The 14627-nt window shown below is 38.2% G+C and overlaps 1 protein-coding gene across 14 annotated transcripts in view; it reads right to left on the reverse strand.

The window, feature by feature from the left end:
• ABI2 (abl interactor 2) overlaps positions 1-14413 on the reverse strand; it is a 62676-nt gene extending 48263 nt beyond the window's left edge. For 7 of the 14 annotated variants that reach the window (XM_058186867.1, XM_058186839.1, XM_058186860.1 and 4 more), the window contains exon 1: positions 14241-14413. In XM_058186867.1, coding sequence (XP_058042850.1) covers positions 14241-14357 — 117 coding nt within the window. In that variant the 5' untranslated portion in view covers positions 14358-14413. The remainder of the gene's footprint in view (positions 1-14240) is intronic. The other 7 variants (XM_058186904.1, XM_058186894.1, XM_058186885.1 and 4 more) reach the window with 4 other exon arrangements.
• Between the last annotated feature and the right edge of the window lie 214 nt (positions 14414-14627).

Consider the following 14627-nt stretch of genomic DNA (forward strand, 5'->3'; position numbering starts at 1 on the left):
CCTCCCTCTAATGAATTGTTCAAAATCATACTGAAACCACTTGTTAAAAACTAACTACCAAACAAAAACATATATTAAATTGCTGTCTATTAACTTTGGAATTTTGAAGACAACATATCTTGTCATTGTAAAAAGCAATCTTCCCTTCTGGCTCACCCACTTGGACAGCACTGTTTCCTTCACAATCAGAAAAAATCTTTACAGTATCAATTGGTGATTCAACTTTTCTAAATGCCAGAATCTTTGGCTACTTCTGAAGACATAACAGTTTTGGCAAATCACCCAAGTGATTATCAGTCCAGAGATATCCAGAGAGCTATTCTGACATTTGAGTTACTCTCCAGAATTGAGCCAAAATGGGTTACAAATTTTGAGTAGTTGGTTGTGCTGCAGTCAATAAATAGAAAGCATAAGCATTAAAGTGTTCAAAAAAAAGAGAGAAATTTCATTACAATGATTTGAAAGAGGTTAGAAATATGCTGGAATTACACACACACACACACACACACACACACATGATTCCAGGGACCATGGTGAAAACACAACATTGAAAAATAGTTGCAATTTATCAAAACAAATTGCTTCAAGGTTCAATGTCTCTAAAACATTCTATATCTTAAACTTTAAAAAGAAGATGAGCTACCTCTAGTGGCTCTCAGAGAGAAATGCTTACTGGGGTTCAATTTGGATTAGAGAATTTCTAAAAACTGCTTACCAAGTACAAAGTTTAATCCTTATTGCACCCCAATTCATATTTGGGGGAAGTTTTGCTGGGAATATATCAGCAAAAAACGGTAATGTATCTTCTACAGTTATTTTTTCAAATAAGAAATCTATCACATTTGTAACATCAGGATAAGGCAAGAAATAAAGACCCTTTTCCTCCAAATTGCACTTTATTTATCACTGGATAATGAACTGAGGAAATTCTATGATATTGCAACTACAATTAAACAATTATTTAAAATGAAGGTCTGAAACCCAAATTATTGGAATAGCAACAATTCTTAAAACTAAAAAGGAAGAAGGCTGCCCGCTGGTGGGTTTGTTGCAGCGACTGATCCGACTGTCTCTCTTCAGGTAACAGTCCTTCTTCCGGTTCCCTGGAAGATTGGTGCTAGACAGTAGGGCAGCCACGGGAGCGTCCACCGATGGAGTCTGGAGCAACACCATCAGTTCAGGACAAACACTGAAATAACGTCTATCCGTAGAAGAAGGAAGTGGAACCAATCCAGGATTTGCCCACTGCCGCTGAACAACGTCAAGGAACAGTGTCCACCGCCCTATTCGACTCAGAAAAGAGTGGATCCGTCACCTCCTGAGACTGGGCGGTACCGTCCCCTTGCAAGGGCGAACCAAGACGAGCCACGTTAGTGGCTTTGAAAAGAAAGGACTTGAAAATGTTAGGTGGAAAGAGCCCCGTAAATGCTGGCTGTTCTGGGAACACACACTTGTCATCTGGGAGGTCAGGGTCTCTGTGTTCCATGTCCTCTAAAAGTGATGGGTGGCTCCCATGAGAATGGGTCGGAAAGCCTGGATCTCTAATGACTGGAAGTCATCAAGGCTCGGCTCCATATTAGTGTCGGGAGTCCCCTGCCCCATCTGAGTCTGCTCGACTAGGCTGTTGAAAGCCAGCATAAAGACTCTGCCGAATCACATTTGAAATAATGTCTTGAATATTGTCTTTTAAAACAAACTCTTGTTGCAAGGCAGGCCATGGATCTGTGACCGTCAGAAAAAAGGTGGCTTGAGCCACCTGCTCGGGGCTCCAACGGACCTCCTCATCACCCACAGGTGGAGCCGGTGAGGCAGATGTTGTGCCCCATAACCCTGCAGTCGAGATAGGCAGCAATCCTGCAGGGATATCTGATCCGGGGTATCCTCAGGGAACCGGTCGCGGGGAATTGCCCCGCCAGACAGGGATCGACCCGGGAAGTCAGAAACGGACTCCTTGCCTTGCTTGCTTTGTCACATAATTTTTGTAAGGCCTGATCCTGGCACCTTTCATTGTGTTGGGAGGCTTTGGAGGCATTAGTCTGTTTGACCACCTTGTCACGAGCCTTGGAGTCGTTTCTCCTTGTTCGTGTCCTCCCTGGTGCCAGATCTAGAAGTTCCAGGACAATTGTCCCCTGATTCTAGATCTGCCATCCTGGTAGCTCTGCCTTCCTGCCCCTCTTTGATTTAAAAAAGGCCTTCGGCATTGGGCAGGAATTAGTTAAAGACAGCGACCCTGTGTCAAATGTTATTGTCTGGCTCTGGGCAATGAAGGTCGCCTTGGTGAGGTGTGCACCTCTATGTGGCGGAGTATTCAAAATGGCAGCCAGGCGATCAACAGGCAGCAGCCTTCTAAAATGGCGTCCCTAGAGTGCTAAATGGCCACAGACCACTGGGGTTCGAAACAGAACAGTTATAGATAGTACAGCATTAATGTTCTGATAGCAGATAACACTATGCGTCAGTCAGAACCCAGGGCTCACCAAGTCTTGGAGCGGGAAGCTCCTGTCAGCGTGGCACCGAAGAGCTAGTCAATCATGGAGTGCGAAGCTCCAAAGTCCAGCTGTTCATATTAAATGGGAGCACGAAGCTCCGAACTGGGGCAGTTCTGAGCGGGTGACCGAAATTATCTTTGTTGCTGTCGGCCATTGGGAAGCACTGGGCTCTTGCCAGAGACGCAGGCTGGCAAAAAATGGAAGCACAAAGCTATACGGAAAGTTCAATAGTTGGGACAAGAAATATTGCCAATTTAGAAAATGGCCACCTAACCAGCCCATTCAGGAGCGCAAAAGCTCCACCAAGCAGCTTCCTTTAATAAGGGGAGCGCAAAGCTCCACAGATCGTCCTTCCCAGCCTCCGAGGGGGTGTGTGAAACTCCACCTGGCCTCCAGAACGCCTACAGTTCAACAGAGGGTGATCTTGCTTGTCAGACAGCTGGGAAGCCTCTACCAATGGCCAGAGCCTGTGGCCTGTGGGCTGTGGGAGGAACGAATACAGCGACTCTACCACTAGTGGGAGTCAGCTGTGAAACTCACAATTTTCTAAGTGGTAAAATATCCAAATTCCAATTCTCCAGAAGGAAGAAGCAGCCAGGAATCACTAAGAGCAAAAGCTGACACATCTGTCCAGTCTGAAAGACTGAGTCAAAAGCTGGAAGCCCCTAGCAACAAGGGCGGGATTTGACAACTTTGACACTCAGTCCTTCAACTGAATAGACGAGTACAACTCATTCCTGGCTGTGGTCTCCACCTATATGGGGAAGCATTTGCTTAAAATGAATTGTATTGATCAGACCCATTGTTACCATTGTTGATTTTTAGATGATTCTAGTAATTTTTTATAGGCCAAATGGAAATAAATCAGACATTTTGCATACCTGTTTTACAGTTATTATTTTTTTGCTTACAGATGCACTATATATAGCAATAGTACTTAGACTTATATACCACTTCACAGTGCTTTACAGCCCTCTCTAAGCAGTTTACAAAGTCATCATATTGCCCCGAACAAACGGAGTCCTCATTTTACTGAAATGAGGAAGGATGGAAGGCTGACTCAACTTTGAGCTGGTCAGGATCAGGATTGAACTGCTGGCAGTTGGCAGAGTTAGCCTCCAATAATGTATTCTGACCACTGCGCCACCATGGCTCTATATAACTGTAGCTGGGAATTTAAATTTCATTTTAGATCTATCAATTGACTGAAATGATGTTCTCAAGAAAAATTGTTTACGGGTGGTCCATGACCTACAATCAGTAACCATTTAAAGTTCTGATGCTTCCCATGGTCACAAGATGACATTTTGCATATTTGGTAACTGGCCCTTATTTACAGCCATTTGCAGTGTCCTGTGGTCACGTAACCATGATTTATGACATTTTTGCCAAAAATCAGTGTTTGTTTCCAGTTTTGGGGAAATTGTAGCTTCCAAATTTTCTTCAAGGTTAGCCCTAAATAAAACACATTGCAGTAACTGAAAGAGGAAGTGACTAACTAAGGCAAACTGACCTTGAGTTTATTATAGGACAGGGCATATTTTTAAACTTATCTATTGTACTGAAATGAAAATGACATTAATATATAATGATACAGGCACACCTTGAAGCTGTTATTTGGCACTTGGGAAAGGTAAGAATTTGACTTGAGTGTTATAGGAAGCTTAACATTTCCAGCACTGAAGTTGGTCAGAAATATTTTAATAGTTTTGAGGAGAAATTAATCTACGATCCTTGCTCTCATAGGAAACTGATCTTTTGAAAGAATCCTTATTTTAAAAAATAGTGGATGAAAAAATAGGCTTTTGATAATGAAAATTAAATCAGTACATTAATTATAGACAATACTTTCAAAAATTTTCAGAGTTTAAAAAATACAATCTACAAAATATAAATAAATGAAATCATGAAGATAAAGCATTTAACAATGTTAATTATCTCCATTACCCATCTCCTTCCACTTATGACTGTAACTTTGTTGCTTGTATCCTTACGATTTATACTGATATTGTTTCCTGATTGCTTATTTGTAGACTATGACTATCATTAAGTGTTGTATCATTAAGTGTTAAATTTGTACCCTATGGCTATCATTAAGTGATACCTTGATGAAGGTATCTTTTCTTTTATGTACACTGAAGAGCGTATGCACCAAGACAAATTCCTTGTGTGTCCAATCACACTTGGCCAATAAAAATTCTATTCTATTCTATTCTATTCTATTCTATTCTATTCTATTCTATTCTATTCTATTCTATTCTATTCTATTCTATTCTATTCTAATGTGTTGCTAAATTATATTCCAAAACTGTGTAATTTGTCTGTTTTTGGAGAAATTTGGATCCACTCTTCTTGGACTCTTGTCAAAAAGAACTTACGTAACAGGTATCAAAAACTGTTGAAATGTTATTACCTGTCAGGTCTAAGCCCAAAAATATCACAGTGAGCTCTAAACAATTCAACTTCTTGATTTACTTACACCCAATAGACAGAATCTTGCTAGACTAAAGCTATAATGAGCCGCAGTGGCGCAGTAGTTAGAACGCAGTACTGCAGGCTACTTCTGCTGATCACTGGCTGCCAGCAATTTGGCAAAATCGAATCTCACCAGGCTCAAGGTTGACTCTGCCTTCCATCCTTCCGAGGTTGGTAAAATGAGGTACCAGATTGTTGGGGGCAATATGCTGACTCTAAACCACTTAAAGAGGGCTGTAAAGCACAATGAAGCAATATATAAGTCTAAGTATTACTGCTATTGCTATCACCTTCTGACCTAATAGTTATACTCTGGGAGATTCTACGATGTAGCTACCTGAACCTTTTTCTCCCTCCCTCAACCAGTTCAGGACTGCAGTCTTATTTTGGGTTTTGGGAATATAGTGACATAATTAATAGTATTTTATTTGATGAAGCTGGTATTCTTTTTGTTTTATTTTTTTAATACTCTGTGCTATTTCTACTCCTTTTTACATTTTTTCTTCCTTTTTTAGTATTGATTTTAAAAAATCAGAGTAAACTACTCTGTTCAGCATAATCCATATTATGAACATGTGAGGTACTTTTTGATAGAAGCAAAAATGCACAATTCTAAAGGATTATTTATTAGAATTTATACATTCCATATCTCATTTCTAGAGATACACCGTATATAAAATAAAATGATAGAAAACTTCATCCTGTCATATTTCTTTATACTCTTTTTTTTAAAAAAAAAACACCTTAATGATGAGTGGGGTCTTGGTTTCTTTTTGTCATCTCAAAGGATGAAAAATTTAAAAACAGGGATCTATGATCATTAAATGTTCAGGCTTCAAAGATTTTCAGTAGCTGCTTTTCCTCTCCATGACTATTATCCAGCAGGGAAGAAAGTAGGAGTCGATAAAATCTACAAATACCACAGCAGTTAGTTATTAAAATTGCTAATTCCTATGGATCCCAAATTATTTGCCCAAATTTAACATAAAAGTCTGTTATAGAATTTAATATTGCTTGCACTTCAATATTGTATAGCAATATTAATGCTATGTACTATAACAGGTAAGTTAAATCCAACAAATGGTAGGAAAATCCACCAAAATCATAGTTGAATCAAAACTTGATACTAATCCTCCTGATAGTTTAGAAAGAATATACTAACATAACCCTGGCCCAATCTTTAAACTGCTATAATTATCATTTAAATCAAAGTTAGTTTGCATATTTTTAAACTCCAAGCTCTATACCCAGTATGTTCAAATGACTACATAATTTTTAAATAATTATAAAATAAGCTACATAAATTGAATAAACTAACAAGAAAAAAATGTATAACACCATCATACAAAGGGATACATACATTCACACTCACACATATGTGCAGGAAAGGGGAAACAATAAAAGAAATGGAAATGCTGCCAGGTTTTGAAGTCGGCCAGGTCAGGAAATAGACACTGCAAAGACTACTAGAACTCTATTGTTGTAGGTAGAGTTTAATAACCAAATCTTTAAAGCCCGAAGGGGTTTCCCTCTGCCAGCTCTTACATCAAAGAGAATCAAGGTGGAATACTCTTGAGTTTCTTTCCCAAGACTGAATTGATGTTTACTTAACTATTCCTGTCTTGCTTCTTCAAGGCTATCTCAATACTTCTCTACAGCTGCTGTCACACAGTCGCATATAACTTGATGAAAGGTAAGCAAGGATATTCCCTGATACTGTAGGTGACATTATTAAACAGTGCAACAATGCTGCCAGAGGAAATGCCTACATTTTTGTGGCTGACTAATAGCAACACTGAGAGATGGGAATTTATGGCAATGTCTCTTCAATGTCTTCTATGTTAGAAACATTGGCCAATCTCAGTATAAAGGAGTAAAATAATCTGGCAAATCTGGCAATAGAAATGGCACTATTCAAAAAACAGTTAAGGTTCTTTTAAACCAAAACATTTTTCAACTTTCAATACTATATCTTATGAATTAATGAGAAACTAACATTCTTATTGGATTATGCAGATTAACCATTCATTGACAAGAATATTTTATTCCATGCTATATTTTATGATTCGGGATTACAAGAATAAGCTTATTTTCTAGGGCACCAGAGTGCAGAACAAGAAGTAATTGATGGAAGCTTGTTAAAAACAGATCCAGCCTAGAAGTAAAGAGAAATTTTCCAACAGAGCAAGAAATAAATCAGTGGACTAGTTTGCCTCCTGGGGTTGTGATTGCTCCATCACTGGAGATTTTCAAAAATAGACTAGATAACTCTTTGAGTAGGATGGTATAAAACTCCTGCCTGGATTGGAGGGTTGGACCAGAAGACCTCTGAGGTCCCTTCCAGCCCTATGATGCTATGATTCTAATTAATCTCTTAGATCAGCGGTGTCAAACTCAAGGCCTGGCAGCCAGATCCAGCACGTGGGATGCTTAGATCTGGCTCTCTGGGCCACCCTGGAAACAGCAGTGCCTCTGCCAGCAAATTTCTCTGGAAATTTGATTTTTAAAAACAAATTCTCTGCAAGAACCTGCTTGCCCACAGCAGCATATGAAATAGTTGCCTTAAAGAAGGAAAAACAGCAACAAATTCTTAAGTAACAATAAGTGAAGCCAATGAAAAGCACCAAAAGAAGTCAGCTTGCGCTTACCCCAACTAAGGCAGAACAGCAAGAGGCAGTCCTCCCAAACAGTTTAATCTAATGATTCTATATTAATGCCTACATGGTATTAACAGCAGTGGGAGAATTTTTGCTACATTTTTGGGAGTGGCATTATGACCACAGGAAGATACCTTCTGACTATCCTAAAATAATTAAATGTGCATTTTAAATCATCTTTCTTTTATCTCCAAGGGAAAAAGGCAGCCTATTCTTCAGGGAGACAGTACAAATATTCGGGCACTAATTTTATGTGGTACAAATCTGTGTGAGATAGAGTGATTATTATTCTTTTTGTTTAAAAAGAGTAAACTTTCAGTTAGCTGCATATGAACTGATAATCTAAATTATAACCCTTCATAAGAAATGAAACATTAATTCTATGTTATTAACCCATGCTTTGCTGCCAAATATTCTCTATTTAAAGAACTTCTTGGACACATTCACATGGCATAAGCATAAATTGCAACATCCCTTATTGTACCAGCTAGCTGTTCCTATTACTTCATATGCTTCTCAATAGCCACCAATGGCTAATTCAACCCTTTATCATGTTGTATGCACTGCTGCATTCACTATCTGAAAATAAAACCTAAAATATGCTACAGCTTCATTTGGCTTATTTCCTTTATTTGGTAGCGCATGGGAGTCATAAGAACATAGCATGATAAGCTTTAAACAAGCCAGTGGCAGCCACAGGAGAAGCTTTCCAGAAAACTGGGAGTAATCAGCAAGTATAATCAGAAATTTCTCCAAATAACCTTAGCTTACGCTTGTTGTGTCTCCTTTCACAGAACAGAAGCTTAAGAAAAATAATTAATAGTCCAGAATTGATGAAGATAGTTAACTCCTTCAACTTGAATTGTGATGATTGCATAATATACACAAAAGAACTTAGATTTAATTATGGCTTCAACAGTTTCCACCCTGGAAATTCAAAAATTCAACATCCTTAGGATTAAAATACAATTTTCTTTCATAAAATGTAAAATAATTAGATCAATATTGAACATTTTAAAATCTTAATGTTTAAATACATATTTTTTTAAAAAGGTTAAAAATAATAATTGGTAATATTTTGTGAAATATGCAAGAATTTGCATAATCGATTTCAGAAGCTAACTGTAGTACTATTAAATGAAGTAATTCTTGTCCACACATTTTTTAATTTTTTCTTAATTTTCTTAAATAATCTGGCTTTGCTACATTTCCTTATCTATAAGACATTTTCTTTCTAATATTTTATAAAAACACATGCATTTCAGAAAAGGTAATGAAGGTTACATAGATGTATAAAACACAACTTTTTCTGTTATAGACAGCCAAATGGAAAACAGAAGATTGAGTTTTTAGTTGCATTTGGTATTGAAACAATACTTTTAAATTTTTTAAAAGGATGCAAAAATATCAAACATCAACCAGAAGCACTACTTGTTTACATATTTGCACTTTTTTTAAAATATCCATTAATTAGTATGTTTCTAATCTTATGCTAATGCAGAAAATTATTTTTATGAACATCAATTAGCAATTTTCACTTAAAACTTTTTTTTAATTTGGAGACCATTCCTTATTTTTATTTAATATGTGTTAAATCAAAGGTTTGTCCACCAAATAGCTGGTTTAGCAGATATTAGATACAATGGAAAATTTTTCTAATCACACTCTATATCTCGTTTGATATCTATTTCCTGTTAAATTGACAGTTTAGCCATGAAAATTAGGGTTTATCTATTAAAACCAAGTTTTACTACAAATGAGGCCATTTATGTTAATTACATAGTTACACAAATGATGTAAATTGATGCAAATGGTATAAATTGATATTTAAAAGATATTCTGATTTAACGAACACCTCACATTCCTCCAACCAATATATTAAATTGATGATGTACACTCCAGGGGTGTCAAATTGGATTTCTTCTACGGCCTGATCAGCATTGTAGTTCTCCTCTGCGGGCCGGGGGGGGACACATGAGGGCCCCCTGTGCCTCCTTTTTGCCCCCCACAGCCACCTGCAGCACTCTGCCAGCCAAAAAAGGGCCACGCAGAAGCCTCCCAGAGCCCCTGCTCGGCCTGTTTTCAGCCTCCCCTGCCTCCAGCAGCAATCTGACGGCCAAAAACAAGCCACACGGGGGCCTCTGCATGGCCTGTTTTTGGTTTGGCAGAGTGCCACTAGAGGCTAGAGAGCCAAAAATGGGCTGCGGGGAAGGCCCACACTCGGCCCATCTTGGCCAGCAGAGGCATCACAGGCTGGTCCATTGATATTTGCAGGCCGACCCCATGGGCCGGATTTAAGCACCCTGCGGGCAGGATGAGGCCTCGAGTTTGACACCCCTGACGTAGTCCATAAAGATTTTTTAGTATACCTGCAATCAGGCAACAAGGCTGCTTTGAGTAAAAAAGCACAGAATATTGCTCCATCTTTGAGAAAATGTTGCACAAGAAAATTCAGATATAAATTGAAATAGAACTTTCTTTTCTGTTTAGCAGGAGTCAAAACAAATTAAGGCAACAAGCCAGGTTCAGACTTTTTTAGTTTTGTTCACTTGAAAAGAGAACTGGAATACATGATAACAGACAGTTCCCCTCCCCAGGAACTGGGGAACCCACATCCAACTTTCGGACAACTTTTAGATTGCCCTAAAACCTATTATATTTAAAAAACTGAATACAAATACAAATGGTTTGAATAGCAATAGCACTTATATACCGCTGCACAATGCTTTACAGCCCTCTCTAAGCAGTTTACAGAGTCTGCATAGTGCCCCCAACAATCAGGGGTCCAACCTTGGAAGGATGGAATAATAAACATGCATTGGTTTGTGACACTCATGAAAACATTGTATTGCTTCCGTAATTTGTTGGCTCAAAGAAGAAGAATGATGTCCGTCATTTTAAGTAGAATCACAATATTAAATAAGTATTCTGACTTATCTGCGAAGTTGATTTAAAGACAGACTTAGGAACAGGTCTCATTTGTAAACCAGGGTCTGCTTATATTAACCATTTACAGCATAATTTTGATTAATATGTAATATATCACTCATTCATCTAATAAAGCAAGAGTAAAATAATACCAGTAATACTATCCATGTTTTCACCCATTATATTGTAATCTCATTCCACAACATGGCACTTTATTTATTTGTTTATAATAAATAAACAGCCCAATTATCAAAGCTTACTGGATTGTTCACATTAAAACACCACCCTAAAAAAATCAAATCAAGTAAAATTCAAAATTCATTCACCAAATTAATAAGGAGCCAATTGCATGTCATAATTTTTCAGATTTCTAATTTATATAGAAATTTAAAGGCTTTGAAAGAAATAAAAATATGTTTTAAAGTTTTTCTGTGCACTCAGACTATATATCAATAACTGCCTTTACTTCTTCAGTTGTGAGATGAAAACAAGAGTATACTGGATTACAAGGAAATCCATAGGTTAAAGATGCAAGCTTGTACATTCAGCATGCTTGGGTAAAACTAGCTCTGATTGCACCAATGACATAGACACCAAAATGTGCAAAACTGACTAGTACTATCCTCAGCTGGAAATGCTGCATGTGACAGGGGTATAATTAAGGCTGGTAACCCAATTTATAATCTCTCTATATTATTAAAGCAATGTGTGGCAGCAGTTAGTATCTATGTATCCAACAAGTGACAACAATGGCATATGGAAATGGTAAAGAGCAAAGGAAGGAGGGAGGGAGTGAAGGAAGGAAGGAAGGAAATGAAGCAAAGAGATACAGGAAAGTTGTAGTAGTTCTAAGTGAATATGGCCTGATCCTGTGGAGTGTTTTGATGAATACATACAGTGACAAGATCATTTTTTGGGAAAATTGTGAATATTTTGAACGAACATGGGAAAAAATGTTATTCTAGGTTACCTGAAAGCATATGAGAGTGAATAGGAAAGATGACTGTTTAATAAGTATGTGCTTTACAAAAATCTGTTCCTTACTACAGAATTAATGAAGGATGCAAGGCAATGAGCAATTCCATATGCAGGACAGCCTCCTCCTTTTTTTGTGTAGTTTCAAGAGTGTAACTTGGGGGAAATGATCATGGAAAAAAGAAGGAAGTGAGTGAAAGAAACTAGACTGAAAATAGAATAATTTCATAGAAAGTCAGCATGAGCTCTGTATACAAAGAATTAGAAAATAATCTCCACCAAATAAATGAAGAGTGAATTAAAAAGAAGCAGCTGCTTGAAACAGATTGAAAATGGGCTACAAAGGTGCAAACTGCATTTTTGCTTTTCAGCAGGGAATTTAGAAATAATCTAAAGAAATCTACTGAGCCCTTGTACAAATATTTGCCCAAAAACAATTAGGAGGATTTATTTTAACATTATAGTTGGCTAATATATAAAGTGCTATCGCAAACTGTTCCTCCTTGACCACTATCCCTTAAATTCTACATTTTTCATTGGAATACTTCAGATTTATAATATAACATACTGATAAAGATTCCCTTGGCATTTATTATTTCAGCAAAATCTTTCAAAAATCCAATCATCCCCAGATGAAGCTAACAGAATTCATCTTTAAGCATTATCATTGAAATCAAAACCAATAAACAATACAGTATCATTTTTGCAACCTCAACGAATGCAACAATTTAAAGCAATATAGCAAAAATATTTTATTCATTTCATGTTACAGTATCACAAAGAAAAATCTTATGTATGTACTCATTGTATGTAAAGTATAACATGGAGAAGCCATACATGCCTCATGACAGACTACAATAAGTACAAAAGCTTTCCGATTTTAGAATTCAATATCCAATTCAGGAAAAACAAGCAAGTCACACTGCCCATTTTTTCAGTGCTTTTTAAAACTCTCAGTTCTTCTTTTGATCTTCAAATATGTACATACATATACATGAAAATAGAAACTTGTGAATATGCTTTACTGCCAAAAACATTTTACTTATTTACACTGTACACAAAAAAGTTCTAAAACTTCAGAATTTTTATCAGTGCCACATACATTTTAGTCTTCAAATCAGAAACATGTTATAAAATTGCTATGATGAAAAGTAAAATATTACATAAGAAAATTTCCCACCTTTTCTTTGCCTATTCCTTAAGACCCAGATGTGATAATTTAAACTTCACATTCAAGATTAGATAGCTAACTAAACCAATATCATAAGTAATAAATCTATCTGATAATCAAAAAGTAACTGCAATTTCATAACTCGCCCGTGAAGCAAATTCATTGCATTCATTTGTTCGACACATCATCTTTGTCAACAGAAAGCCATAATTAAATCTTAATTTACAACATCTCTCCAGCAAAATCTGACTTTGTTTTTATATCTGAGAATTCAATAATGATGTTTTAACTGGTCATGCTAACTGCTCTGAAAAAATATTTGAAATACAAAATTCTAATCACCAAGCAGAAAGCTACTAAATTATATTACCATACGCTATATTAATAAGGCTGCACACTGAGTAATTAATGCAAAAGAACATCACTCCATTTATAAATGAGACAGAGAGGTTGCAATTAGACTATCTATCTACCTACCTATCTACCTACCTACCTATTCATCCATCCATCCATCCGTTTTATATATCTCCCATTTCACTAAAAGCAACACTAAAATGCATATAAAGTTCTAAGCTAAAAAGATTTCCTCAAGATTTCAATTTAAATATTGAAGCATCATGTCAGTCTCTAGCTTTGTTTATGGAGAAAAAAATCAGGGGGAGGGGGGGTTCCTTTGAAGAATCAGCAGAAATCAGAACAGTAATCAGCTAGCCAAGCCACATATTCAGCTCATTACCACGTCTCAGTAGGAGCCTTGAAGCTCAGTGCAGTTTGACATCACATTCAGAACTGGTGCCAAATCACATTTTTAGCAAATCAGGCACTCTAATAACCATAGCTTTGAATTATGTTATTAATTAATACCTTTTTGTAAGGAACTATTAATTAATACCTTGTTGTAAGGAACACAACATTAACATTATAGGGCAGTAGGTATTAAATGGAGCACACCGTTCACGGAGAGAAAAGGAATCCTCAATAAAGGTACATGTAACATCTCTTGAGGAGTAGCATCACACGTGGAGTCAGGGGTTTATTCTTTGTCGCCTATGAAAAATTTCCTCACCTAGTAGTCCAAAATCACCCTTTGCCCTTATTTTCCACGGTGTTGCAAGCAGAAATATAGCACACTATGCCAGTTAGAGAATGGGAAACCTTTTACAACTCAAAGATCCCAGATAGCTATGAGTTCCTTCCAGTCGTTATCAGCGTGCGTACAGGACACATCTTTCTGAAAGGAAATCTCTGGATTAGGGGCACCTCTCAAATCTTAGACCCAACGGCTTTTTTGCGTGGGAGTTCAACGGGCACCCACCTCTTCTCCACTTTCCCCTCGTTCTCACCCCATTCCAAGCCCCTCCTAGGCCTCAAAGGCCGGTTGAGATGCCTGGGATGGAGAGGAGAGGGACATCGACATTCCGTATGGCATGCATGCATGCAAGCATGCATCTATGCATGCGTACGAGCGCGCACTCCGAGCGTTCACCCCTTCTCTCTTTGTTGCAGCGACGGGGGCAATTAGGAAAGACAGCGACCGCACCGTACCTGGATGTAGTTGCTCTCGCAGTATTCGGCCACCCGTTCGAGGTTGGTGTAGCTGTCGAAGAGGGCCCGGCGCCCTCCCGGGATCTCCTCCTCCAGCAGCATCTGCAGCTCCGCCATCTTCACATCCTCGCGCGCGCGCGTGCGCGCTCAGCCCCGCCCCTCTGGTCCCTCCTTTCCACCACCGCCCCCCCCCACGCCAAAAAAACCCCAGGCGTCCCGCCTTTTGTCCACACAACGCCTGCAGCAGTTAGATCACCGTCCTCCGCCGCTCCCTCAGCGCTCGCCGAACCCCCGCTGGCCGCGGGGTTCAACTTCACCCTCTCCCTCCCACCCACCGCCCGCTCCTCAGCTGAGGCAGCGGCAGCCACTGCGCATGCGCCAAAGCTT

This window comes from Ahaetulla prasina, chromosome 1 (genome assembly GCF_028640845.1).
Source record: "Ahaetulla prasina isolate Xishuangbanna chromosome 1, ASM2864084v1, whole genome shotgun sequence".
Classification (NCBI taxonomy): Eukaryota; Metazoa; Chordata; class Lepidosauria; order Squamata; family Colubridae; genus Ahaetulla; species Ahaetulla prasina.